We start from the raw sequence: 24,970 nt of genomic DNA on the forward strand, positions 1-24,970 counted from the left end.
AATATATTTTTAATCATTGTTTTTTCAATTATTTTTTTCATTATTATTATTTTTTAATTATTTTCAAATATATATGACATTTTTCATTTAAAGAAGGGATTTTTCGATGCTGACGATTTCATAGTGCAAAGTATTTGTCGCTCTAATTGAAAATCATATTCGAGTCCTTTAAGCACGTCCGCAATTTGTGGCAAAGTGGGCAACTGGAAGATTTAAATTTTATAAATATTTAATACTTGTGCAAGATAAAATAATTTTAATGTAGCAAGAGATTTTCGACTTAATAAGAATAAAAGAAAATTATAACCTAAAATTAAAAAAAAAATTTATAAAAATCAAAAATATATATAAAAATATTAAAAAAGAATAGACAAATATTTAAAAAACAATATTAAAAAAATATATTTATAAAAAATATTTAAGAAATATAAAAAAATATAGTAATAGAATTTCGACTTTTAATAAAAAAAGAAAAAAATATATTTAAAAATAAATAAAAAAACATATATAAACATAAAGTATATATTAAAAAAAAAAAATTAAAAAATATTACAAAATATTGTAACAGATTTACGAATAAAAAAAATATTAGAAAAATACATTAGTAAAAAATATCTTAAAAACAATATTAAAAAATACCAAAAAAAAAATATTAACAAAATATATTTATAAACCCATATATTCGGCATAAAGTTCACTAGAATAACGAAAATCATCCTATATAGTATTTGAGGGCTGATGTGATTCCTGAACCGATTTCATTCATTCTCACCACCAAGGTACACTATATCCAAGATTAAACGCTCACTTATTTTGGCTAAGATATCTCACACATTAACCGTATATGCGTAGTAAAGCCCATCGAATTTTTGAAAAAGCTATACATAGGTGTAAGGAAACATCCCCATGACCCGATTTTAATAATTTTGGTACAAAGACAGATTTCCTCTGAATTACCTTAAAATATCTGAGAGATTTCGGTGAAAAATTATCCCTAGGCACAGAGTTGTTGTTGTTGTTGTTGTAGCGGCATAAAACATTCCCCAAATAATTTTGAGGAATGCTGCCGATTTGACAGTCCTTGGCCGGATAAAAATCCGCGTCCGTTCCGGTTACGTAGAACCGACTGTCGTGGGAACGGCAGTTCTTCATGTTCGATACCTGAGGCCTTGAAAAGTTATAGTACGTTTTCGAAATTTTTCACAAGTGAAGCCAGAGATGTTATGCACTATTTGTGTAAAGTTTTATTCCACTATCTTCATTGGTTCCTTATGTATACATTATAAAGTGAATGAATCAAATGGAATTTAAAATTGAGTTATAAGGAAGGTAGTCGTGATTGTGAACCGCTTTCGTCCACTTTTCATCCGTGTTATCAGGGTCTCAAGAAAATATTGTATACCGAATTTCATTGATATTTGTCGAGTAGTTCCTGAGATATGGGTTTTTACCCATAAGTGGGAAAATGAAAATGCAGCTTCCTTCTACCATTTCTTCTGTAAAATTTAGTGTTTATGTTGTTTTCTATTAGTGAGTTAACGCACTTTTAGTAATTTTCAACATAACCTTTGTATGTAAGGTGGGCATGGTTAGTATCTGATTCTACCTATTTTGGTGGTGTGAGATGGAGTATTAAAAGGAAATGTAAATAGTAAGTTTTGTTCATATACCAAGTTTGCGAGTTATATACAAAAAAAAACCGATTTGGTGGCCGGAACACGCCCACGTTAAAAAAAAAAATTAGATCCAAAATTGCTCCTCCTGATTCTTAGTACCAAAAACTACTTTCTTAACTTTATTTATGGCTTAGTTATGACACTGTATAGGTTCTCGGTTTTCGCCCTTTTATGGGCGCTCACGGTCCCAAGGAACATGTGTACCAAGTTTCAAGTCAATATATCTTAATTTTTACTCAAGTTATCCGTTGCATGGACGGGCGGATGGACAGACAGACATCCGGATTTTAACTCGTCTCGTCATCATGATCATTTTGATATATATAACCATATATCTAACTCGTTTAGCTTCGGGTGTTACAAACAACCGTTATGAAACAATACTCTCTTATCAACATTGTTGCGTGAGTATAAAAATTATTAATTTTCGACTTTAAATAAAAAAAATATTTAAAAAAATGAAAAAAATATTTAAAAAATGTATTAAAAAAAATATTTAAAAAATATATTAAAAAAATATATATTTAAAAAAAAAATATAAATAGATAAAAAATTAATTTTTGTTATTATTCTCCACACTTACTTCACTATCCGCCATACGCTTTAGCATTGGATTTATAACAAATGGCACACCCTCAACTTCCGAGTAGGCACCCAAAGTGCCGACACTATGTCCCGATGTGTTTGTGGCACAATGTGCTGTGTTTGGTGGACGCGGTGCAGGTCGTTGTGGTGATTTGATTTGATATGAAGTCTGTATTTCTTCGTAGTCATGGTCACTAGGCACAGGCGGTAGCTGCGAAAACAATTTTTTTTTTTAATATAAATACATATATACACATATATATCTATATATATATATTTATATATATATCCTCTTACCGGCTGATTGGGTGGGCAACTCCAATTACCTCCACCGCCACTCAAATTCAAACGATTCAACGCTTTCTCCACCTCACTGCTGCCATTACTGATATTGCCCATGCTGCCGCCATTCGCTAACGGTAGCGGTACAGGTGGCGGTGAGCGTATCGGTATGGCGCTGGTTTTGTAACAAATCAATACACCATTTATATCGCTATAAATAAATGCATGTAAGTGATGTAGTTTCAGTTGTTTGTCATAAATTATTGCATTAAATGTGGACTACTATTGTGCCATACTCACCCAGCTAACTTGAAACCCTCCGGTGCCACTTTCAATTTGGAACACAGTATTATGTCGGTGACTGCCTGTGTGACATTGCCGCGTTTGGTGAGTTTGTAGGCGATTTGGCGTTTACGCCACGCTTTCTGTTCCGTATCGGCGGTACGTGAGAGCAGCGAGAACTCTTTGGGTGGTTGTGTCTTCTCGGGAATCACTCTGGAAATGATATGAAAGGGAAATTGCTCTTAGTTAACCAATTTTTTTTTTGAGGTTAGAATTTATTTTTGGTTTTGCTTTTAATTAAAAAATGCAATCACTTTGGAAAGGTATGGAAGGAAAAATTATTAATATTAAGCTAGGTTTTAGGTTAGGGTTTATTTATTTTATATAATATTTTTTTTTTAATTTTAACTAGAAAATTCAATGCAAAATAAAAATTAGTAAAAAAATCTCAAAAATGTTAAAATTTAAATTTAAATTTTTTTAAGTATAAAATTTAAAAAATATTTAAAATATTATGTTTGGAAAATCTCGTAAATTTTTACGCAAAAAAATATATTAAGAAAATTTTTTATTAACTTTAGTGCATACATATATATGTACATGCATATGTATTTTATTGAAGCGAATGTACTCATTAAAAATTTTTATTTTTATGTTTCGCAATAATTCTAGCTATTATCTTGCTCTGATTACATAATTTCTTAAGTACATACATACATACATTTAGTATGCGAATATGTGTCTAACCACAAACGCTCGCAGCTAAAGTTCAGTTCTTTGAACTTGCTTAAGATGTGAAAATTTCAGAATTGTTGATAATCTCACTTTTATGTGTGTCATTAAGCGCAAATTCCGAGCGTCATTCATCGGTTTTCTTTGAAAACGCCAATGACTCAATGCTTTGGAAAATGCTGGCGTTAAATTGTGAAATGTGGAAAGGTGTTAAAAGAAATAAAAATAATCGTCTGTTGCGAATATAAAGCACATTTATTAAATATTAAAATACTATTAAAAATCGCTTTTATTAATATTCGATAATATAAATTATTTTATTTTTTCAATTTATACAATTTAATTCCGCACCTATTACAGGTGCATGTAAACATTTATCGATATATCGATAATTACAACGGCCTGCAATTAATTTCCCTTGTTGTTACATTCTTTCCATATGTGCATTAGCGTTATCTATATTTGTTGTTATTGATTATTTATAGAAATTGTTAGCACTACTACATTTCTTTTTATTGACATTTAGTGTTTGTTTATTAAGCACAGTAAACTACACCACTTTATAATAAGCTAAACAATGCAGAGCAATACAAAAATAAATTTCAAAATATGAGGGTGGTTCAAAAAATACAAAAAAATATTTACTTTGTTACATAACCTCATTTTTGAAAATATAAATATACAAAATAATGAAAGCATTTTAAATTTTTGATTTGAAGTTGAAGAAATGATGTACTTTCGGGAAGACTGTCAGAAATGTCAAAAGCAAGATACCAGAGAAACAATGGAGCATCCCTTGTGTACTTGTCATAGTCAAGGCCACGGCTTCAAAATCTGGGGCTAATCTAGAAGAGATGTCGTTAGAGAAATCACCAAACATTTGGAATTCAAGCACAGGCATCCTAAACAATGACTAATCCTCATTGACTACGTGACGCCACGCCATCTGGTATCGCAAAAGACCAAAACTGGTCTATGTGTGGCTTTCTGGCCTACCAGACAAACTTAACTCATGTAATTTTCAATTAAAATATGTAAATCCTTTTAAGTTTTAAGCTTCGGTGTTCGGAGTTCTAAAATTTATGTGCTACATTTTTGAAGCTACGAATCTTCTTATGGAAGAATCGTTATTATGGTGGGCCATTGTGCTCCTCAGAAGTACTGTCCTAAGTGCCACCAAAACCGCTTGGTCGATTCGACAAAACTTCTAAATTTTTTCATCGCAGCAGCCCAATTTCTCTTAGGGAGCCGTGAAAGTTGTCCCTTCTTAACTGACTGAAAGCTTGGCATTCGCAAAGATAATGCTCTAGCGTCTCGTCATCTACCGATTCCACTACACCAAGTCTCTGCAGGTGGCCTCTTAGGGGTAAGTGCCCCGTGCTAATTCCTGAAATACAGTCAAAATAAGACTTTTTTGGTCTGTCCATTGGCAACATTACCCCAAAGTAGTTTTGTGATACGATTCGTGTTGCAAATGTTCAAGACCTGAGATGTTCCCCTATCATCCATTGCTTTAGGTAGCGCTTGAGTTATTGTAAGGGTCTAGGGCAGTTTAAGGGAACCGCCTTTTCATTTCCTTCAATACCTATATGACCAGGTACTCAGGTGATGTTAACTGAGTTTTATCATGATACTCTATAAATTGCTTCTATGTATGATCTAACGCAGTGAGACTTCGTGTTGGCGCAGCGGAGAGCCTTAAATGCTGCTTGCCTATGCGTAAAAAAGTTCCTGGATCTTTTGGTCACGGTACAAGCCCACTTAGCGCCTTCTTTTAATCCGATAATCTCGGCCCGAAAGATCGAATTTTAGTCGTTTAGTTTGAAGCTGCTTTCTGAATGCGGATTTTTACAGAAGAAGCATTTCGACCCGTCGGTGAATATATAGATTTCACCATTGGTATTAACGACAATTGTACCATTGATCCATTCTTCTTTGCGCTGGGGAAACGTTGCCCCGACGGTCGCAGTTTCTCAGTCACAAGACTAATATATTCCGAATTCTTATTATCCGAATGAATATTGGCCGGATATCTAGTATAACCTCTAGAGCATTTTTATACCAAGTCGAATGACAGCAATCAGTTATCAACCCAAATAAACCGTCTCCCTTTGGGCAGACACCGTTACACAACAACACAATTACAGACAATTAGACTGATGCTATAGCTGGTTCCTATAATATTTGAATCTCAGTAACCGGAACGAATCCGGATTTTTAGTCATTCAAGGACTATCGTCTCGACAGCATTTTTCAAAATTACTTGGGAAATCTTTGCTGCCACTACAACCGTTCCCATGTCAATCGGGGAAAAAATGGAACTCTAGTAATATTCCACCTGAGATAAGAATCTTATGTCGCTATAACAATAACAACAATGGAGTCTCGGAATAAAAGCGAACCAGATATTATCGGCTTGCCACTTTCCACAAATAAAATTTTATAAATGATATTACATCAATAACAAAAAAAAACAGAGAGATCTTTAAATTAAGAGCAATGTTGTAGATCCAAAGACTCCAACGTTAGTAGTGATCGTTCTCAAAAGAGGTATATCAAAGGCGGTAGAGTTGTCTTTTTACGAGAATGTAGAATTTCATATCGCTATATACCGCTATCTCTAGACTTCTGTGTCCACTTAAATCCGAATATGTTGATACTTCAGCGACTGAGATAAAGCATTATCAAGGTTAGGTTAGGTTAGGTTAAAGGGGTTGATCTCCTGTGTTACATGAAATTCCACTTGGACAGCTAAAACCAGTCCTTTGTGAACCCGCAAACTCCTCAAAATGAATGCCCAAGACACTCAAGTAACGACACGCCAATGGGACTCTCAACCACGACAATTCGAACAGCCCTCGTTACACGCCAATTATGCATTATAAACAGTAATCAATTGTTTGTTTAATTTGCACGCTTTATTGTGATTTTTATACGCGTATTTTTGTAGTTAACATTATTTGTATTTTTTTTTAATTTTTTTAGCAAGCACAGGAAACAATGGTTGTTGGCGTTTTTGTATCGCAAACTATACTGTAATGCTAGGTAAATTCGCACAGGTGCACTTGAGCCGCGAAATAAAACAAATTAAAGTCTGACTCAATTATATTATGGAAAGTAACAATGAATAAAAACAAAAATCCAATGAGAACAAATTTCAAACCACATAATAAGGCAAGTAGTTTGTTGTTGGGAAGCTTGTCTATAGAATGAACTTCTGTTGTTGTTGTTTATTGCATATTTATATATAGCGTTTCAATTAGTCAAGGTCTCACCCAGTTGTATACATATTGAACTGGACAACTAATATAGTCAATTATGCAAACAATTGCTTGGCTTTGATGTAAGTGCCAGTGGCGCGTTACTAGACCCTTTCTTATCAAGCTAAAAGTCTATTGATAGGCAAAATAAAACATTTTAACAAGCGGTGATGTTCATATTTGCTGCTCAAAATTGAATAGACACAGCAAATGCATTTGATTGAGTGCTTAAAGCAGGCAAAAAGTACTACGTGCCAAGCAGTAAGAACGATTGTATGGAAGACAGTGAAAAAAAGAATTTTAAAGCATTTGAAATCAAATATGTAGCTCAAAGAAAATTATTAATAAAAGCAAAAAAAAAACAAAAAAAAATCGCTTATACCATTTTCAGCCAAGCATTTCATACACTTTACGCGCACATCCGCTCACTTTGAAAACATAAACAATTTTGGTTAATTAAATTTGTGCAAACAATGCATGCATTATATACTCAAACTGTTTGGCATGCCATATATGAATATACTAGCACACACATTAAATACTTTATTTATTTATTTCTACTCACTTAAGCGTCTCCACCACATACTCGGGCAAGCCCTCAGTCTTTGATAAGCATAAATAGCGTGTTGTCTGTCGGCCGAAGAGTATATTATTTTCACGCCATAAATCCGCATCGGCATCTTGATCGTATGTACGATGTATGGGTGTGAAATTCTTCGGGCATCTGGAAGTTGACGGTGAATAAATTTTAGAATAGAATAAAAAAATTAAAATTATAAATATAATAATATTACAGCAGAGTTGCATTTGAAATGAATTCAAATAGAAATATATAGAAAGCACGCAATCAAGTGCTGTTCGTGTAAAATTGCTGAGAATGAGTTGTTCTTGTTGTTGCAGCGAAAAAATGCCAAGCAAACAATTTGAATTTATTTAATAGAGAATCAACGAATACAGTGGGTTGTAAGTCATTAAATTTCAATAAAAGTTTTAAGAAAAATTTAAATATTTCATCGAAAAGAACGTTGCCTACATTTAGGGCCAGAGTTAGAAAAATCTAACGGTAATCAATGGAGGTGTTAGTGTCAATTTAAAAAACATTGTAGGAATGAGTACTGAATCTGCATTGAACTTTCTATTTTTTCGTTGGAAAACTTTCACGACACCATTTACGGGTATATAATTGATGGTGGTGTCTAGTATCAGTTTACAAAACATTTAAGGGATTACATCTATATTGTTTGAAGACGTCGATATATTTAAGACGTTCTTGCTATTGTTGTAGCGCCCAAAAACATTTTTCACATAGTTTTGAAGAATGCTGCCGAGTTAACAGACCTTGGGCGAATATATGGGTGAAATATGGGTTCATCCTGGTTATGTAGACCCACATGTCGTAGGATTGATATGTAGGTAGTTATTTTGGATGATTTTAGAAGGAAATTGCATCATTTTGATCGAAGCAGCACTATATGAATATATTGAAATTATGAAAATTTTGCATACTTTTAGGCGCTTTAACTTCAGTCGAAAATATATATGTGATTTATATAAATAAACACAGCGCAGAGACACAAATGACTTATATTTCGAGAACAATAATATATTTATTATTTATTTCAATTAATTTATCAATTTAAATTATTGAAATTTTGCATAATTTTAGGCGCTTCAACTTATGTCGAAAATATATATGTGTGATTTATACTAATAAACACAGCACAGAGATACAAATTACTTATTTTTGGAGAATAAAAATATGTTTTCTAGCATAAACTCCACTATTGTACCACCGTACGCTACTTTCCTGTGTATATAGAGTAAACACAAGTGTATTTCTGAATGTTAGACACACCAAAGTGAAGGGGAAACTACTACAAATAATACTTAAGATAGGGAATTTCAAGAAAAATGCATGCATGCGGAAGCGAAGTAGGCTAATTATGCGACCACAAGCACGAGTGCCCACAATAGCAACGACAAGCACCTAAGAGCTCCCCATAACATTAACAGCAAAATACCGACCAACAACATAAGTTCATTAGCCAATGTGTAGCTAAGAATTTGCGGCCAACAAGCGATCGGCACACTTTCTTAGAAAACCATCAAATGCACTATAAGCAATTTGGCTCATGGTAGCACTTATTTGCTGCCACAGGTTTTTATAGGGTGTTTTTTTTTAGATTTCTAGAGAATTTATTTGAAAGAAAATTACAAAAATCTAATGAAGTGGTCAATATTTTGGGATTTTGGCAATTTATATGAAATTGATTAGTATTTCGATTGCACTACCCACAGAGGTATCATTAGCTCGCCAATAACATATCGATTTCAATCTTTAATAGGTTTGTCGTAGTTCAAGAGAGTTATTGTTGTTTTTGTAACGGTTACCCAAACCTAGTCTAAATTAATTGTCCACAGAGTCATATAACGGGAGGCTCGGGAAATGAGCTGTTTCGACAGGTTTGGGTTTAGGGGGCATTCAAAGAGGTGGTTAGTGTCATACGGAGACTCTTTACAAGAATTACATATATTGAGTATGGCGGTGTTCAGTCTGGATAGGTAGTAGTTCAACCTGCTACAGTATCCAGATCGACGTTGCGCGAGGGTCACTCTAATTTCGTAAGGCAATTCGAGCTCTGTGTCTGCGATTATTGGTGTTTTATTTTCAAGTACGCCATTCACGGGGAGGGTGTCGGTATAGTTCTGTACGGATAGTTCTGTAAGGTACTGTTGAAGGCTATTGATGACTGCTCGGCTTCCAATAGGTAACTTTTTGGAGAGCATTTCGTTGTGCTCCTTCACAGGTAGCATACGGGCCTCATTGTGTAGATGCTCAATCGGAGACATCAAGAGGCAACCTGTGGCTATGCGGAGAGCGGTATTCTGACAAGTCTGAAGTGTCCCCTGCGGCATCCTACTGCATCCAGGCGACTATATAGGGGCTGCGTAATTTGTGACCGCCCGGCCCGGTACTGCGAGTGGCTAGCAACTTGAAGATTTTGTTGAGGCTCTATACTTTAGTAACAAACGACAAACGTGAAAGAGTACAAGCTATCCTGTGTAACACGTAAAATTTATGGGTTATTAACAGTCGGAATTAAGATGCCATCGACAAAAATGTGCAGGTCTAGACTGTACTCTTTCGTCCAAATGGTGAATAAAGTCACTGTAATTTTGGTAGGGGAGAGTGTTAGGCTCCTAGTAGTGGAGAAGCAAGAAAGTTCGTGGAGGTAGGCGTTCACTTTCGAACACATGCCATTCTATTCCCCGATATCAAAAATATTCGTCAAAAATGTCAAAATATTCGGCTTCCAAATGTTTAAATGACAAATAGCTGTTTTGACAGTTGACAGTACATAAATGTCAAACAACTAATTTGACAGCTATCCATACAAAAATTATATTACTCCTAAAAACACATTCTGTACATAGCAAACAGCAAACATTTGGCTTATAAATAAATATGTAAATACGTATGCCTGCATTTCATCGATATTTGTACGTACTTCTCGTAGTCCTCAACAATTTGCAACGACGTAATGGGACGATTGTCGGGTAAAAAACTCATTATGGAATTGATGACGTTCTTTTGTGTTGATAGTGCACCGACTGAGTTTACAGCGGTGGGTGATGTGGTCACACCGATACCACTCTGTATATGTTTGCCGGCTTTATTCATGTTGTTGCTGTTGCGACTGCTAATGTTGGCTTGTCGACGTTGTTGAAGTTGCTGCGCAGCTGACGGCCTGCAACACGTGAAGTTATTAAGCTTGTTGTTTGTTTGTGTGTGACTTTTATTGGCAGTTACTTCGTACAGCGTAATCGTTGTTAGATCGTTCGTTTGCTTGAATGACTGGAATAATTTATATCCGCTAAATTCTGTTTTTTATATTTCTTTGCTTAAGTATCTTTGCTGAAACGCACGCAGCGCTGCAAATATGCTTGGTCACTGTATTTTTGCAATTCTGCGCTGTCTAACGTACTCCAACGTCTTAATTTGTGCGCTAAAAGTAAAGAAGAATAAAAGAGGAAAAAAAATACATGTTAGTTTATTGTGAATATTAGTCATTTTTACATAATATAAATTCTGCACGTCTGCGATAAGTACGCGAATTGCATATAAAAGTGTGTGCGCCGATTGATTGATAGCGCAAACACATATGTATGTATGCACATAATTAATAAATAATACTATAAATAAATGAATAATTCAAAAGGCCGTGTGAGAATATTTTATTTGAATTTTTTTAAATTCGTTAATTAAGTTGAAAATCGATGATTTTGAACTTTCATTATACAAATAATCGTTGCTACCAAGGAACATATGTAAGTTCAGTTCACACTCAATCGTAATCTAACATGGTGTTTAGACTATCAGATGTGGGGGAAACATTGCGACGAAACAAAATAATTTAAAAAGAAGACTGATGCTGCGAAAACTGTGTATGCTGCGAAAAGCTTCATGGAAATCAAACATTGTATGAATAATATGACCTATCTTTATTTAATTTAAATTTTAAAATAAAGATAAATAATGTAAATAAGGGCATTCACCTTTAGAGAATTGCGTTGGAAAAGCTTGATAACCAAGATGAAGCAATCTGTACAAAAGATAATAAACGCTCGTCACTGCTTGCGTGTAAGATAAAACAATTATATAAATATTTACTTATATTCTATATAAACTTTTCAAGTCTTTCACTAGAATTGTTATATAAATATTTATTTTGTTGAGGACTACGAAGTTAAAGATCAGCAGCGGAATGTTAACGTCTTTATTATTAACATAAAACGATGACGAAAGTGAAAGTCTAAACTGACGTTGAGATAAAATAAAAAATAAATTTGGTACGAAAAATAATATTGACCGTAAACTTTTAGTACAAACTGTATGAAATGCAATCAGATGACTCATTATAAGAATTCACTTGTTACGCAAATAATTTAAAACAATTTAATTAGGTCTGAAGAATAAAGTGATTCAGAAGAATAAAGTGATTCACAAGAGCTATCTTGACTTTAAAAGGAATTCTGCACCTGTATAACAGGTTTTACAGTTATTCAGTCGAAATAAAGTGGAAGCTCGATGCTATAATATCGGTATACAAATAAATTCTCCAGAACATGGATGGCGTAAGTGACTCAAGAAGTTTGCTGTCTATAAGATTAGTTTGTTTGATGTTTGAGAAGGAGCTGAAGTGATTTCTGGCAATTACTCTCTATTGAGGTCGTTACAGAAATTATATATGTATACTGTTGAATTTCCATAACTCGAACTTCTTTACCTCGAAGTTCTCTGTTCATTGGAAATATCATGTGAATAGAGGTCGCTTTCCATCTGGTATTTTCAACGGAGTGGAGGTCTTCCTCTTCCGCGACTTCCACCAGCGGGTACTGCATCGAACACTTTTAAAGCTAGAGTATTATCATCCATTCGAACAACATGAACCGCTGTATGCGCTGAACTATGTCAATGTCGTCGTATAATTCGTACAGCTCATCGTTCCATCTTCTGCGGTATTCGCTGTTGCCAATGTTTAAGGGACCGTAAAACTTCCAAAAAAAGTTTCTCTTCAAACTCCTAATGCCATCTCATCGTCATGATTCTGCGCCATAAAACAGGGTGGGGATAATGAGCGACTTGTAGAGTTTGATTTTGGTTTGTCGAGAGAGGACTTTACTTTTCAATAGCCTACTCAGTCCAAAGTGGCACCTGTCAAGAAAGATTCTGCGTTGGACTTCGACTTTCTGCCATTGTTGGTGTTGTTAATGCTGGTTCCCAAGTCAACGAAATTATCTACGACTTCAAAGTTAAGACTGGCAACAGGGACGTGGGAGCCAAGACATGAGTGCGCTGACAGTTTGTTTGATGATAGAAGATATTTCGTCTTGTCTTCATTCACATCCAGATCCATTTGCTTTGATTCCTTATCCGGTCTTGAAAAAGCAATAGCAACAGCATCAGGTTAAAGAATTCGCACGATAGTGAGTCACCATGTCTGAAGCCTCGTTTGGTATTTAACGGCTCAGAAAAGTCCTTCCCGATCCCCACGGAGCTTTTGGTGTTGCTCAACGTCAGCTTACCTATTTTTTACAGGGATACCAAATTCAGACATCGGGATTCTGATCCATAGTGGATTTTCGAGGTCTAAATCCGCACTGATAAGGTCCAATCAGTTCGTTGACGGTGGGCTTTAGTCTTTCACACAATACGCTCAACAGGGCCTTATATGCGATATTGAGGAGACTTATACCACGGTTCTCTCCCGCAAGGAGTGCCGGTTCTTCGCTATACTCAACTGGTTATCCGATAATATCTGCATAAGCTTGCGAACCTGCAGTTGACATATTGTTGCTTTTACACTAACAAAATATACAGCGAATTTGCAATTGCAAATATGCAAGACCATTTGCACCAAATTGTGAATTGCCCTACTGTACTTATTGACTGCATTATTATAGATAATTATTTGTATAAAACCTAAAATTTATTCATTAAAATCACCACTCAGAAGTCGTTTTATCCGTTGTAACCGAGCGATCATCGAAGAAACATCATTTTTAATATGCCGCAAGACAAAATTAGAAATTAAGTTCATAAACCTCACGCTCTCAGATAAAACGATATACCTCCTCATCGCGGGTGCTAATACTTTCGATTTGCAAAGAAAGTAAATGAAGACTGACTACAGAAATGATCCTGTGAAGTATAGTCTTAACTTTTCAACGGCCAACGCAGAGTATTTCAACCAAAAGTCACACAAAATAGTTGAGAATTCGCAGAAATTAAACAGAAACGAAAGAAAAATAATGCGCAAGCATACAATCATACATGTGCGTACACGTGTGAATATGTGACCAACCAAAAATTTAAACATTGTTCTACAAAAACAAGAATTGCTCAAATAGCATAAGCATGGCAAGTGCTTTAAGTTCTCTGCTTTACTCTCATTCAGTCTATCTCTCTCTCTCACGTCAATTGTTCAACGCTATAGTTATACTTCTTATACGACTTCGGAAAAGGTTGCGATAATTGTTTAACGCGTTAAAGAAGTATAACTTCAAAAATGAAATTGGCATTCATAAATAATTAAACTATTAATTCAAGTTACAAAAAATCGTATGACTGCAAAACAACATTTTTTTTTATATAAACACTTTTAATCAATTCTGTACAACTAATGTCGCGCGATGAAAAAACCTTGGCTCGATATAATCATCATTATACCACATAAGTAAGCACTTTGAATGAAATATAAAAATCGTAATATTTTACAACAATACAGAATCTGCTGACTTAGTATATACTTCTGTACTGAATGGCAATGTCGTGGTTGCGGTCAACGTCGCTGCATAAACTCATATGTCAATGTCAATAGGCCATAAAAACCAAAATACATAATACTAAATATAAAGCAGTGATTCATTAAATGTAATTATAAAACGAATCTACTGACAAGCATAAAAACAGTTATCCAAACGTTTGTTGACACACGCATATTCGTTGAAATACAAAAAGTGAAAATCTGACTGCGATCCGAGTTTGCATAATCACAATACGCGCGGTGACTTGACAGCACGTAATTCCCCAGATGATGATGCCTCATGCTCGCAACCATATGAGCGACATGTGCCAACGCTAGGCGCTTTTTATTAGCAATACTCATTAACTTGAATTTGCAAATAATTTCATTTTTATTGTTGTGTGGGATTTTTACTTCTCTTTATTGACACTCACGCCGGTGTGCCGCAAATATGTTCGACGAAAGTTTCCAGCGTGGAGTATGAGCATAAAAGGTACAGAAGGCGAAAGAGGAAATGGTAATAACGTCGAAAATTTTATGACTTCCAAAGTGTGTTAGTGTTGTACGAATATGGGTGCTAAAATAATTTATTTAACTCTTACCGCAATAAAAACAGAAGGCAAAAGCGCAGCAAATCGAAGATGCGAAACTAAAGGAAATTAAAAACTTCAAAAAAAAAATTAAAGAAATATATTCATATGAGCTTTCGAGAAAGTAGCCAAGTTGGGTCAAACGAGAAAGCCAAGTAAATAAAGCATATAAAAACCAGTAAGGAAGGGCTAAGTTCGGTTATGACCGAACATTTTATACTCTCGCTATTTATTTATTTAACTTTACTAATATTATATAATACACAATTTGACCCACATATTCGTCATATATGTATATTGTATAAAGTCCATTGAAAGTTGGAAACCATAATATTAGGTTAGATATATGGGGCCTTAAAAACCTATGGTCCGATTTCGGCGATTTTTAGAATAAGGCTGCCACACTATTAACATAGTATTTGTACAAAGTTCTGTTCCGATATCTTCACTAGTGCTTACTTTATATATTGTAAAGTAAACGATTCAGATCGTCTTCAAAGTTCTGGTATATCGGAAGTAAGCGTGGTTGTGAAGCGATTTGGCCTATTTTCACAACACATCATTGGGATGTAAGGAAACTATTACAAACCAAGTTTCATTGAAATTGGTCGAGTAGTTCCTGAGATATGGTTTTTGACCCATAAGTGGGCGACGCCACGCCAATTTTCCATTTTGTAAAAAAATCTGAGTGCAGTTTTCATCTGCCATTTCTTACATTACATCCAAATATGCCCCTTCATAGTGCGATCCTTCATACCCAATTTTATTTCCATAGCTTTATTTATGGCTTAGTTCTGGCACTTTATGTGTTTTCGGTTTTCGTCATTTTGTGGGCGTGGCAGTGGTCCGATTTTGGTCATTTTCGAAAGCAATGATTCATCAAGATATCTTAATTTTTACTCAAGTTACAGCTTGCACAGACGGACGGACGGACAGACAGACATTCGGATTTGAACTTCACCCTGATCACTTTGGTATATATAACCCTATATCTAACTCGTTTAGTTTTGGGTGTTACAAACAACCGTTATATGAACAAAACTATAATACTCTCTAGCAAATATATGGTGAAAATTAACACATATACACGATTGGCGTAAGGAAAAATTATAATATATTTCCTGTCATAAAATAAACAGCTTAGAGGCATAACCTAGAAATTGCAAAAAAAAAAAGATAAAATACGGAACCCTATAAAAAACGGAAAAACTGTCAGTCTTCAAATCAAATATAATTTTTTTTTTTTTTTGTCACCAAATACCTCCCTTGTGTTTGTATGGGTATGAATTACCTGAGCGGTCGACATGAATTACTATTTCGAGTTAAGGGAGTTTCTGACAGGGAGCTAACTGACAGAATTTGGGGAACTTCTTTATCACGAAGCTCCATCAAACACCAGCGCGAGTCTCAGTCTCCTCTTACGCCGATGATTGTACGATAATGACATCGGGCGATAGAATCGACCCCCTCATACGACCGCGATTGTTATCAAGGTACAGAGCCGCTACAAAATCCTCAAGTCACTAGCCGGCAGCACATGTGGTAAAGGCAAAGAAACGTTATTGGCAAAGTACCAGGCTATCGGCCGTCCGGTCATAAACTACGCAGCCCCTATATGGTCGCCTGGATGCAGTAGGACGCAGATGGGGAAACTTCAGAATTGTCAAAATATCGCTCTCCGGACAGCCAAATGTTGCCTCTTGATGTCTCCGATCGAGGACCTACATAATGAGGCTACCTATTTAAAATGTTTTTGTAAAAATCATACCTACAGTCACTTGTTGGAAGTCGAGCCGCTCCCCAGAGCCATCAAGAGTATCTTTCTGAAATACGTCGACGACTTATAGAACTATACCGACCGGACTGCAGATGCAACATACTTTCGACAAGCACTACACGCCATTCACAGAGGACTCATAAACACCTTCATCGACTCCCTCTCCGTGAATGGCGTACTTGAAGATAAAACTCCACTCATCGCAGACACAGAGCTCGAATTACCTCGCGAAACTAGAGTAACCCTCGCGCTACTTCGTTCAGGATACTGTAGAAGGTTAAACTCCTACCTAGTCTTTCACTGAACTTTTAACTGAACTGGACTGAACCCCGATATACTCAAAATATGTCCTGCATGCAAAGGGTCTTTGCATGTCCCCTAAACCCCAGTCAACTAACACTCCCCTTCCCTTGTTGTAGCTGTAGCGATTATCTATCCCTGCCAGAACGGAAAGCATAAGTCTAGTTGTCGTCGAAGTCATCTAACGGGAGGCCCAGGAAACATGCTGTTTGGATGGAGTTAGACCAAAGGTGATTAGTGTCATGACCGAACTTGTTGCATGCAGGACGATCTAATCCTGTTAGGATCGGTAAGTACTAAGGTCGAAACAGCGTTAGATGACTTCCATGACAATTAATTTAAGCTTAACGCTTGTTGTTGTTACAAGAACTTGGAGACAAAGAGACACAGACTTCTGTCTGCTATCTCAGGATTAGGCGAGATTTGGAAGTTTTGCAAGTATCTCAGATTGTCTAACAAACGTTCTTTGTCATAAGAACTCTCAATCAAAGAAAATGTAGAATAACCCATGTAACTTGGTCATGTGAACGACCTTTGCATTTATACATGCATTATTTATAACGGAATAATAATGTAATTAGGCGAATCACCCAGCTTAAGCACTGTTATTTCTTTCTGACGCTGATCACATTATTTTTAAGTGGTAAAAACCCATTCTTACTTACGCTTTATAAAATTTTACCGCACTTGGGAATTCAAATTGCAAATTTTACAAACAAGACGCAGACAAACAAAAACTAAGCTTTGTTGTCTGCTTCAGCCACGAACAAGAAAATCGCTGAACCAATGTGAAAACCCCAAAACGAAGTTATGGCAAATCACTGGCACAGCAAAGAATGGCATGAGAAGATGTAGAGACGGCGAGACGAAAACATAAAGAATAGGCAAACGAACAAAAGATATGAAATACTGGAATATTAGTGGAAGGGATAATATTGAGAGACGAATAAGCACGCATCAACAACTTTTCTTGATAAGGGCAATGTGCTGGTGGTCGCGTGGCTGTAGCTAACAAGTGATTGTACGACAAACGTTTTCGAAAAGAGGTTTGAGCTGTCGACATACATACATACATAAAGACTGATTAACAATTGACTGAGTGGCATGGAAAGAAGTTCAAAGTTTACAGAAACAGCACATGAAGTTCAATGATACAGAAAAAAATCGGCATACATGTTGGAGGACGTGTCAGTCAGCCAACATAGCCGTTGTGCAGAGCAACTCAAGAGTCAGAGATGTGCCGCACGCGCTTCTTGCGGCGCATGAGAGTTTGGTGTTTTCATTTTTATGCTGTTTTATTGCTTTCAGCGATAAAGCAAAGCGAAAATGTTGGCTGGGGCAGCAGACATGATGGTAGCGTGGTCGCTCGTTTCATCGCTTGAATGCTTGAATGAGTGTTGTTCATAGTTCTGATGATGCTTATGCGCCTGCCAAGTTGTAGTGGCGGCGCACACATTTCATGGAAAGTTAGCATTTTGAGTCAATTGCTGCAATGACCTCCAGTGGACGCGCGAAACTGCAGTTAATAATCTATGTATGTGGTTTTGTTGAATTGAATTTATATTTATATGAATAGGAGAATGATGAAGAATATACATAATTAATAAAAAAATTATAAAAGGAAATTAATAATAAAAATGGTTCTTATTAATATCTATAAATGTACTAAGAATTAGTACATTTTTAAATAGTAAGTATTAATTTATTTGTTGTCATATTCTTTTAGCAAAATATAAATTTTAAGACATTTTTTTCACAATTTTAAAAATTCTATTATACAGTTCATGTAATCACAGCAATTGCTTAAGCTTTTGTAGACAATATTATCTACTAAATACACGCACGCATAGATGTGTATATATGTTTGAATGTTTGTCTGTATGTTTGTAAGCATTCTACTGAAGAAATTAGGTCAATTACAAATTTACATATGCAGAGACACACACACCTAGAACCACATCTATTTGTGTAAAGTTTACTTTGGTGTGGATAAAATGCATTAAGAAGCAATTTCTATGGATAGGTTACACAGTTTTATGAAGATAATAATTTTAAGTAGAAAATCCGCTTATTACTAAAACAAAACTAAAATATAATTAATATAAATTTGTAAACTACTCCTTAGCACCCCTTTATTTATTTCAAATGCGTTTCATTTAACCATCCATCAAGCTTTTGTACGTGATTACTTAACGAAATTCACATGGCTTCTTTGCATTCCACACAGTTTACTTCAGTCGGCAATATTAACCCACTTGCTGGGAGATATGTATGTACATACATACATACATATGTATAAATGGTACTAGTAAGCATGCATAAAGAAATGGTTGGTGCAGCAGCAATGCGCACACTATAGGAAACATGAAATACCAGTTTAAACAATGAAAATAAACACCGTCTGAAGATCAGAATACAATAGCTTAATTCTTGCAGCTAGAGCTTTTCACAAACGTGTGAATTCTAGTGTATACATATATTTTGTAAATGTAATAAATATAACTCACAAATATTAAAATTTTCATTTCACTTTTCAGTCGAATATAGAAATAAAAAGAATTTAAAGAATTTAGCACTAACATTTGCATAGAAAAATTTAATTTAATTCAATAAAAACGTTTAGTGAAATTTACCTGATTTCTGACGAATACGTACGCGCAAATAGATATCGTTGCCGTTTGTGGGCACTTGGGTGTAAAGCAAGGCAATTTGATGTGCTGCAGACAAAAAGACTTCACTTTTATCGCCTTTCAGCGTTTGTGTAGGTCTTCTTTCCTTTATTTATCTACTATATGCGCTTTTTTTTTTTGCAGTAGAATGACGTCTACCCATTACCCGATAAGCGTAGACGACAACTTTTACAGCTTTCTAGCACTTACTCTTAAATATTTTTTATTTATTTTATTGTATTGTTAAACACATCAACAATTTTAGCTGCTTTATGTGAAGTAATGTACACCAGTTGTTATATTCTTATATTTTTCGAAAATTTATTCCATTAGAATTTATTATTTCCTTTTACTTCACAGCTTCCTTTTCCACATCACTGTCGCGTAACTTTCATATTTATTTTCACTTGATTATGCACTACACTTCAATTATATTTTTAGCCACTACGTCTTTCAGTAATACGCTTTCGACACCTTCTTTGTGTCAGCAATAAATTTTAATTCTTTTTATAACTATTTGAGACTTTTCCCTAAAAAAAAATTTGTTCAATTGACTGCCGCAAACAATACACTTCAAAACAACACAACAATTTCCAATCAACTGAAATTCTCCTTCGATGGAATTGAATACAAAAGTATTGCCAACTATTGTCAAGAAAGCAGTGCAAACGAATAATAAAGAAATATATATGTGCAAATACCTGAATACCGGCTAATTAATTTCGTAGTTATGGTAGATAAATACAAATTAGAAACTCATTTTATAGCATTTGAAATGTATTAAAAGATTTTGGGGTTATTATAAATAGTAAAAAACAATTTTATTTATTATTACAGCGAATACATTCCGGCCATTATTTTCGGTAGAGTTGAACATACCGCACAGCTGATAAATGAAATAATGCACTGAACACAACTGAACAGCTGTGCGAATGTAAGGCATAGCAAATAACGTAAATAAGTTTCTTCAAATCGATTTCATGTGTTATTTCAATCAATAAATGGAAATCCAACGATTTTGCTTCGACATAAAACAAGTGTAAAGTAAATTAACAATAGCAAAAGTCAATATAATTAACTTTTGTTTGAATAATAAATGATAACTAGCCGTTAAACGTTATTTCAAACACCTATTAAAGGATGATTTACGAAAAAGGACGGTGATAAATTTATGGTTGTCAAATAAAAAGAGGGTTGCTTTGAATAGTTAAAAGTAAAAGTAGTCAAATATATTTTGAAAACATGAATGAAAAAGTGAACAGATATTTTTGTGAAATACTACATAAATTAACACTGTTTGATTAGTCTACATTGAAATAAAGTGACATTTTTTAAAACTGTTTAATACTACAGTATAAATATTTTATATGAATAAGTTTTAAGTGGACTTTGTGTTGCAACACTGCGTATAGCATGCGACTTTATGTATGTGACTAGCTAAACATACCCAGCACAGCGGCGTTTTCATACTTTTCATATGTTGAGCTGAATTCGTGCAAGAAAGTTCGTTAGCAATAATTGTTTTGCTTTGCATATAACTAAAATAGTGCTGGTGATTTATTAAATAATAAATATTTAAAAAAAATAAAACAAAAGACCTACTTGGTAGCGTGGTGTTAGTAAACTTCCTAATTAAATTAACAAGTTATGGAAATTATTGAAACAACGGCAGAGGGTAGCAAAAAACAAATGAACGAAACGTTAACAGCGGCGTCGTTGGCAGAAAGCAGCGGCAATAGTAGCTTGACTGGTAGCAGCGCTGCTAATAATTCTGTTGCTGTTACCGCAACAGCGGAAACTAGAACAAAGGATAACAATACAACTACAACAAATTTAACAATATCAACTGAGTCTAATGCTAACAAGGATATTGATATGGACATAGAAGAGTTGCCTTTAAAGTCTACAACAGCAACAGATTACACTAAAACCGATGAGAAATGCCAACAACAAACGGCAAAGTTGTTATCAACACATACGCCAGCAATGGTTACACAGCTGGATGAACATATACCGATTATATCATTGTCGGATGGTGAAGATGCTGTGGGTACACATCAAATAAACACATTGCAAAAAGCTAGCCGTAAACGTAATAGTGTAGGCGCAGCGACAGCTGATGAAGACCAGTCATTCCGTTTGAAACGACGTAAAATTAAGGTGGCCGGTGCGCCAAAGATGCCCTTGACTGGTGAGTATGTATTTATATATGTGTGCCAACAGCAATCGTGTGAAAACAATAGTTTTTAATCGACAGGTATGCGTTGTACAGCTTAACATCAGTAATAAATATTTAAAATTACATACATATTTGTTGCGATTTCTATTAACATACATATACATAAACCAAAAGCATGTTATTTAACAGTATTTTTTTTTTTTTTTGCTCTTGTTAGGTTATGTACGTTACATGAATGATCGGCGCGAGCTGCTACGTAAGGAACTGCCCTCCAAAACAGCAATTGAGCATACAAAAATTATCGGCGAAGAGTGGCAAAAGATGTCAGAAGACAAAAAGGCGCCATATATGAAGGCAGCTGAGATTGATAAACAACGGTGAGTGGTCTAATTAAGGCTGGTTCATATAAAATATGAAAACGAGCAGCAACTTATCACAAAATTTACAAATTCTTTTTAATTGACTGCTCGCATTTACACACACATAAACATTTATTATTTATATTGTAGGAGTTTGTTACTTAATATTCATATGTAATATTATCACGTACATATGTATATTGAAAAATGGTCACAGCTGATATTAAGGCAGTCCGAAATCATATTGTTAACAATTTTGTATTTAAAATGTGCTATGCATTGATTTTCGTGCCATAATTCGTCATACGAATGCTAATCTTCACATATGACCATGTGTAATTCTGTATGGCAGAGTGTATGCGCAAACATATGTACATACATACATATATACCTTTATGGAAACGTACGGTTAGGCATTTTTACAAAGTATGTATCTATCAAAAGTCTTACCTGCATGTAAATAAACTATATATGTACACTTATAACTGTTAGGTATGTATGTAAAATTGCAATAATATACCAGAAATGGCCGTTAACAACAAGTTAAACAAGTTTAATTGAATGTAGTTGGGAATTAGGGCAAATACTAGTGCTGACTAGCAGTGATTTATGGCACTGATGAGTTGTTCAAGTGATTGAAAATGTATTGTAGGCAGGTTCTTTTACAAATCGAATGAAATGAATATATGAATAGTATTAATTACTGCTAAGCGCTGATTGTGTTTCATAAATGTTGGAACACAGTGGATTATATGTAATACACATACATACTATTTGCTATACTGACATATGTACGTGTATGAACACTTTACGTAACGTATAAATATTCTTAAAAGAATAAAAACTGTAATTAAAAGGAATTTTCAATTGACTCTACAACAACATAACCTCAATTTCATACAAGAGAGAATATATATTTATATTAATTCAATATTTTCCATTTCCAGCTACCTCGCCGAATTGCACACATTCCTCAAAGAGCGTCCCGATGTATTGGCTTGTGAGCTAGCCAAAGACAAGCAATTACGCAAAAGTCTCGGCGAAGCTGGCAAGACAGTTCTAAAGGAGAAATCACAGTCTGTAGGCAACATAAAGTCGCCTAATAAGGAATCCAATACCAACACCGCCGCCAATAAAGATAAATCACGCCGTAGTTCGGAGAAGGATAATTCACCGACAACATTGCCACCACCCGCAACAACAACGTTGGAGACTAAGCTACGACGTAAGCGTACACCAACACCACCCACTGCAGGCGATACACATAGTAGCCAAACAAACAAAAACAATACATCACACACAAACAACAACAACAACAATCACAACTCTACAACTAGCAGTAATCACAATAGCAATGCGACAAGCAACACAACCACAACCAACACTAATACAGCAACTGCACACGCAGCCACAACAGCCGTACCCGGCGAAATACCAATATTCACCAATGAATTTCTGGAACATAATAAAGTTTTCGACATGGAATTACGTACGTTACGCAAATCGAAGGCGGATTTGGAACAACAAAATGCTGTATTGGAGAAACATGTGGAGAATATGAAATTCGGTGTGGAGAAAATGACGAACGAGAATGATGAATTGGCGGAAAAAAATCGTTTACTCGAGCTGTATTTGGATAAATTGAAAGCAAAATTGGCGCATGCGCTCGCCGGTTTGGCCATACCATCGCAACCGAACGGTGCCACCATGGATAATATTGAGAAGTATATGACTGATCTGTATAAGATGGCTACAACAAATACGCATGGACCGGCGAGTCTCAATAAAGCGAAGGATATTATAAGAAAATTAGATTTACAAATTAATTTGTAACTTAGTTTAGGGAGTGTATAAGCATTTTTAGTTGTTGTTAATTATGTCGTTTAATTTGAATTGAATCTTGAGCTTAAAAGCGTGCAGTGCTTCTATATTTTTGATTTATTAATTAATTTTGTCTTATTAATTATTTAAAAATAAGAATTTATACAATAACTGTGGTGGCAGATATGTTTTATACATTCCATACGCTTTGCAAGGAACATGTTTCATAATTATTTGGAGAAGCAAGTTTGTTATTTTTTTTGTGGTTAATGTTATATAGAATTTAACAAGTTTTTTTTTTTTTTGTTTTTCTATTCAACTTTTTTTTGCGTAGTATGCTATGTTGAAATACTATTTAATGCCATAAATCCAATAATAGCATTAAGTTATTTAGGTTTAGTGTTGGTATAATCAGAAAATAAATCCTAAATTATTATAAAATAAGGAATTCATAATGTCTACAGTGTTGTTAAATATATTATATGCAATCTATTAATATAATATAAAATATTTCCACTGTCGTTTTCTAATTTTATTTAGCAATAATAATTTTACTACCAATTGTAGTGAAAAACAATTAGAAATATGTATTGAAATTAATTTTGATTTTCATACAACCTCATGTGCTATGTTCCTTCCAATCAAACAGAGACTAATATTTACAGCTCATTTCTTAAAAAATAATAATTTCAAAAATGCATTTTGTAATTATATACTAGTTTTACAGAGTTCTGACTCCAAGTTGTACTGAATTGTGTCTTCTTTAATTTGGTTTAGTTTTAAGCACTTCAAATTGTTGCAAGATAGTTGTACATACATATCACAAAATTTTTAAGCAATTATTTTTGGCATTAGCAAACAAATCACGTTAATATACTGAACAAAAATTTAATGTAATAGTATTTAAAGATTGTAGTTTTCACTACTTTTTGTACTAAATAAGTAGTATAAAAAAGATATTAAAATAAAATAATATTAGAAATATATGAATAAAATTAATTTTTATTAAAACACAACTATTATTTTCTAAAACTTATACTTTTAAAATGCATATTAAATACTTTATTTTTGTTAAGTTTCTGTTTACACAAATCTTCTTTTTGTTTCAATAGAAAATAATGCTTGTTACTAAATTTTTTATTTTAAAAATA

General features: G+C 34.4%; 2 protein-coding genes and 1 non-coding gene across 4 annotated transcripts; 1 reads left to right on the forward strand and 2 right to left on the reverse strand.

Annotated features, from left to right (window-relative positions):
• Window positions 1-16: 16 nt before the first annotated feature.
• Fam125b_0 (uncharacterized) lies at window positions 17-20,090 on the reverse strand. Of its 2 annotated transcripts, none has more exons than XM_011193956.3 (7): window positions 19,425-20,090; window positions 10,327-10,824; window positions 7,383-7,541; window positions 2,844-3,038; window positions 2,559-2,754; window positions 2,260-2,472; window positions 17-203 (listed from the first exon to the last, which is right to left on the reverse strand). In XM_011193956.3, exons 2-7 carry the CDS (start codon window positions 10,497-10,499, stop codon window positions 84-86), a joined length of 1,056 nt encoding a protein of 351 aa, XP_011192258.2. In that variant the 5' UTR covers window positions 10,500-10,824; window positions 19,425-20,090; the 3' UTR covers window positions 17-83. The 2 variants fall into 2 exon arrangements, with proteins under 2 accessions (XP_011192258.2, XP_011192259.2); XM_011193957.3 differs by lacking the exon at window positions 19,425-20,090 and adding an exon at window positions 17,457-17,476.
• Window positions 13,324-13,537, reverse strand: LOC114804721 (small nucleolar RNA U3). Its single transcript, XR_003752853.1, has one exon. It is a non-coding gene; the product is annotated as a small nucleolar RNA U3 (small nucleolar RNA).
• Window positions 20,091-20,399: 309 nt separating the features above from the next.
• LOC105218399 (putative uncharacterized protein DDB_G0280555) lies at window positions 20,400-24,721 on the forward strand. The gene is made up of 3 exons (XM_011193962.3): window positions 20,400-21,651; window positions 21,857-22,016; window positions 22,946-24,721. Exons 1-3 carry the CDS (start codon window positions 21,108-21,110, stop codon window positions 23,829-23,831), a joined length of 1,590 nt encoding a protein of 529 aa, XP_011192264.1. The 5' UTR covers window positions 20,400-21,107; the 3' UTR covers window positions 23,832-24,721.
• The last annotated feature ends 249 nt before the right edge of the window (window positions 24,722-24,970 follow it).

Source organism: Zeugodacus cucurbitae, chromosome 5, assembly GCF_028554725.1.
Source record: "Zeugodacus cucurbitae isolate PBARC_wt_2022May chromosome 5, idZeuCucr1.2, whole genome shotgun sequence".
NCBI lineage: Eukaryota > Metazoa > Arthropoda > Insecta > Diptera > Tephritidae > Zeugodacus > Zeugodacus cucurbitae.

Excerpts from the sequence above, each read along its gene's own strand:
- Fam125b_0 (XM_011193956.3), bottom strand. The coding sequence starts at position 10,499 with ATGAATAAAGCCGGCAAACATATACAGAGTGGTATCGGTGTGACCACA. Across the intron at positions 7,542-10,326 it reads ATTGTTGAGGACTACGAGAA|ATGCCCGAAGAATTTCACAC; the intron begins GTACGTACAAAT and ends GTCAACTTCCAG. Across the intron at positions 2,755-2,843 it reads GAGGGTTTCAAGTTAGCTGG|CGATATAAATGGTGTATTGA; the intron begins GTGAGTATGGCA and ends ATTTATTTATAG.
- LOC105218399 (XM_011193962.3), top strand. The coding sequence starts at position 21,108 with ATGGAAATTATTGAAACAACGGCAGAGGGTAGCAAAAAACAAATGAAC. Across the intron at positions 21,652-21,856 it reads GCCAAAGATGCCCTTGACTG|GTTATGTACGTTACATGAAT; the intron begins GTGAGTATGTAT and ends TGCTCTTGTTAG. Across the intron at positions 22,017-22,945 it reads GCTGAGATTGATAAACAACG|CTACCTCGCCGAATTGCACA; the intron begins GTGAGTGGTCTA and ends TTCCATTTCCAG.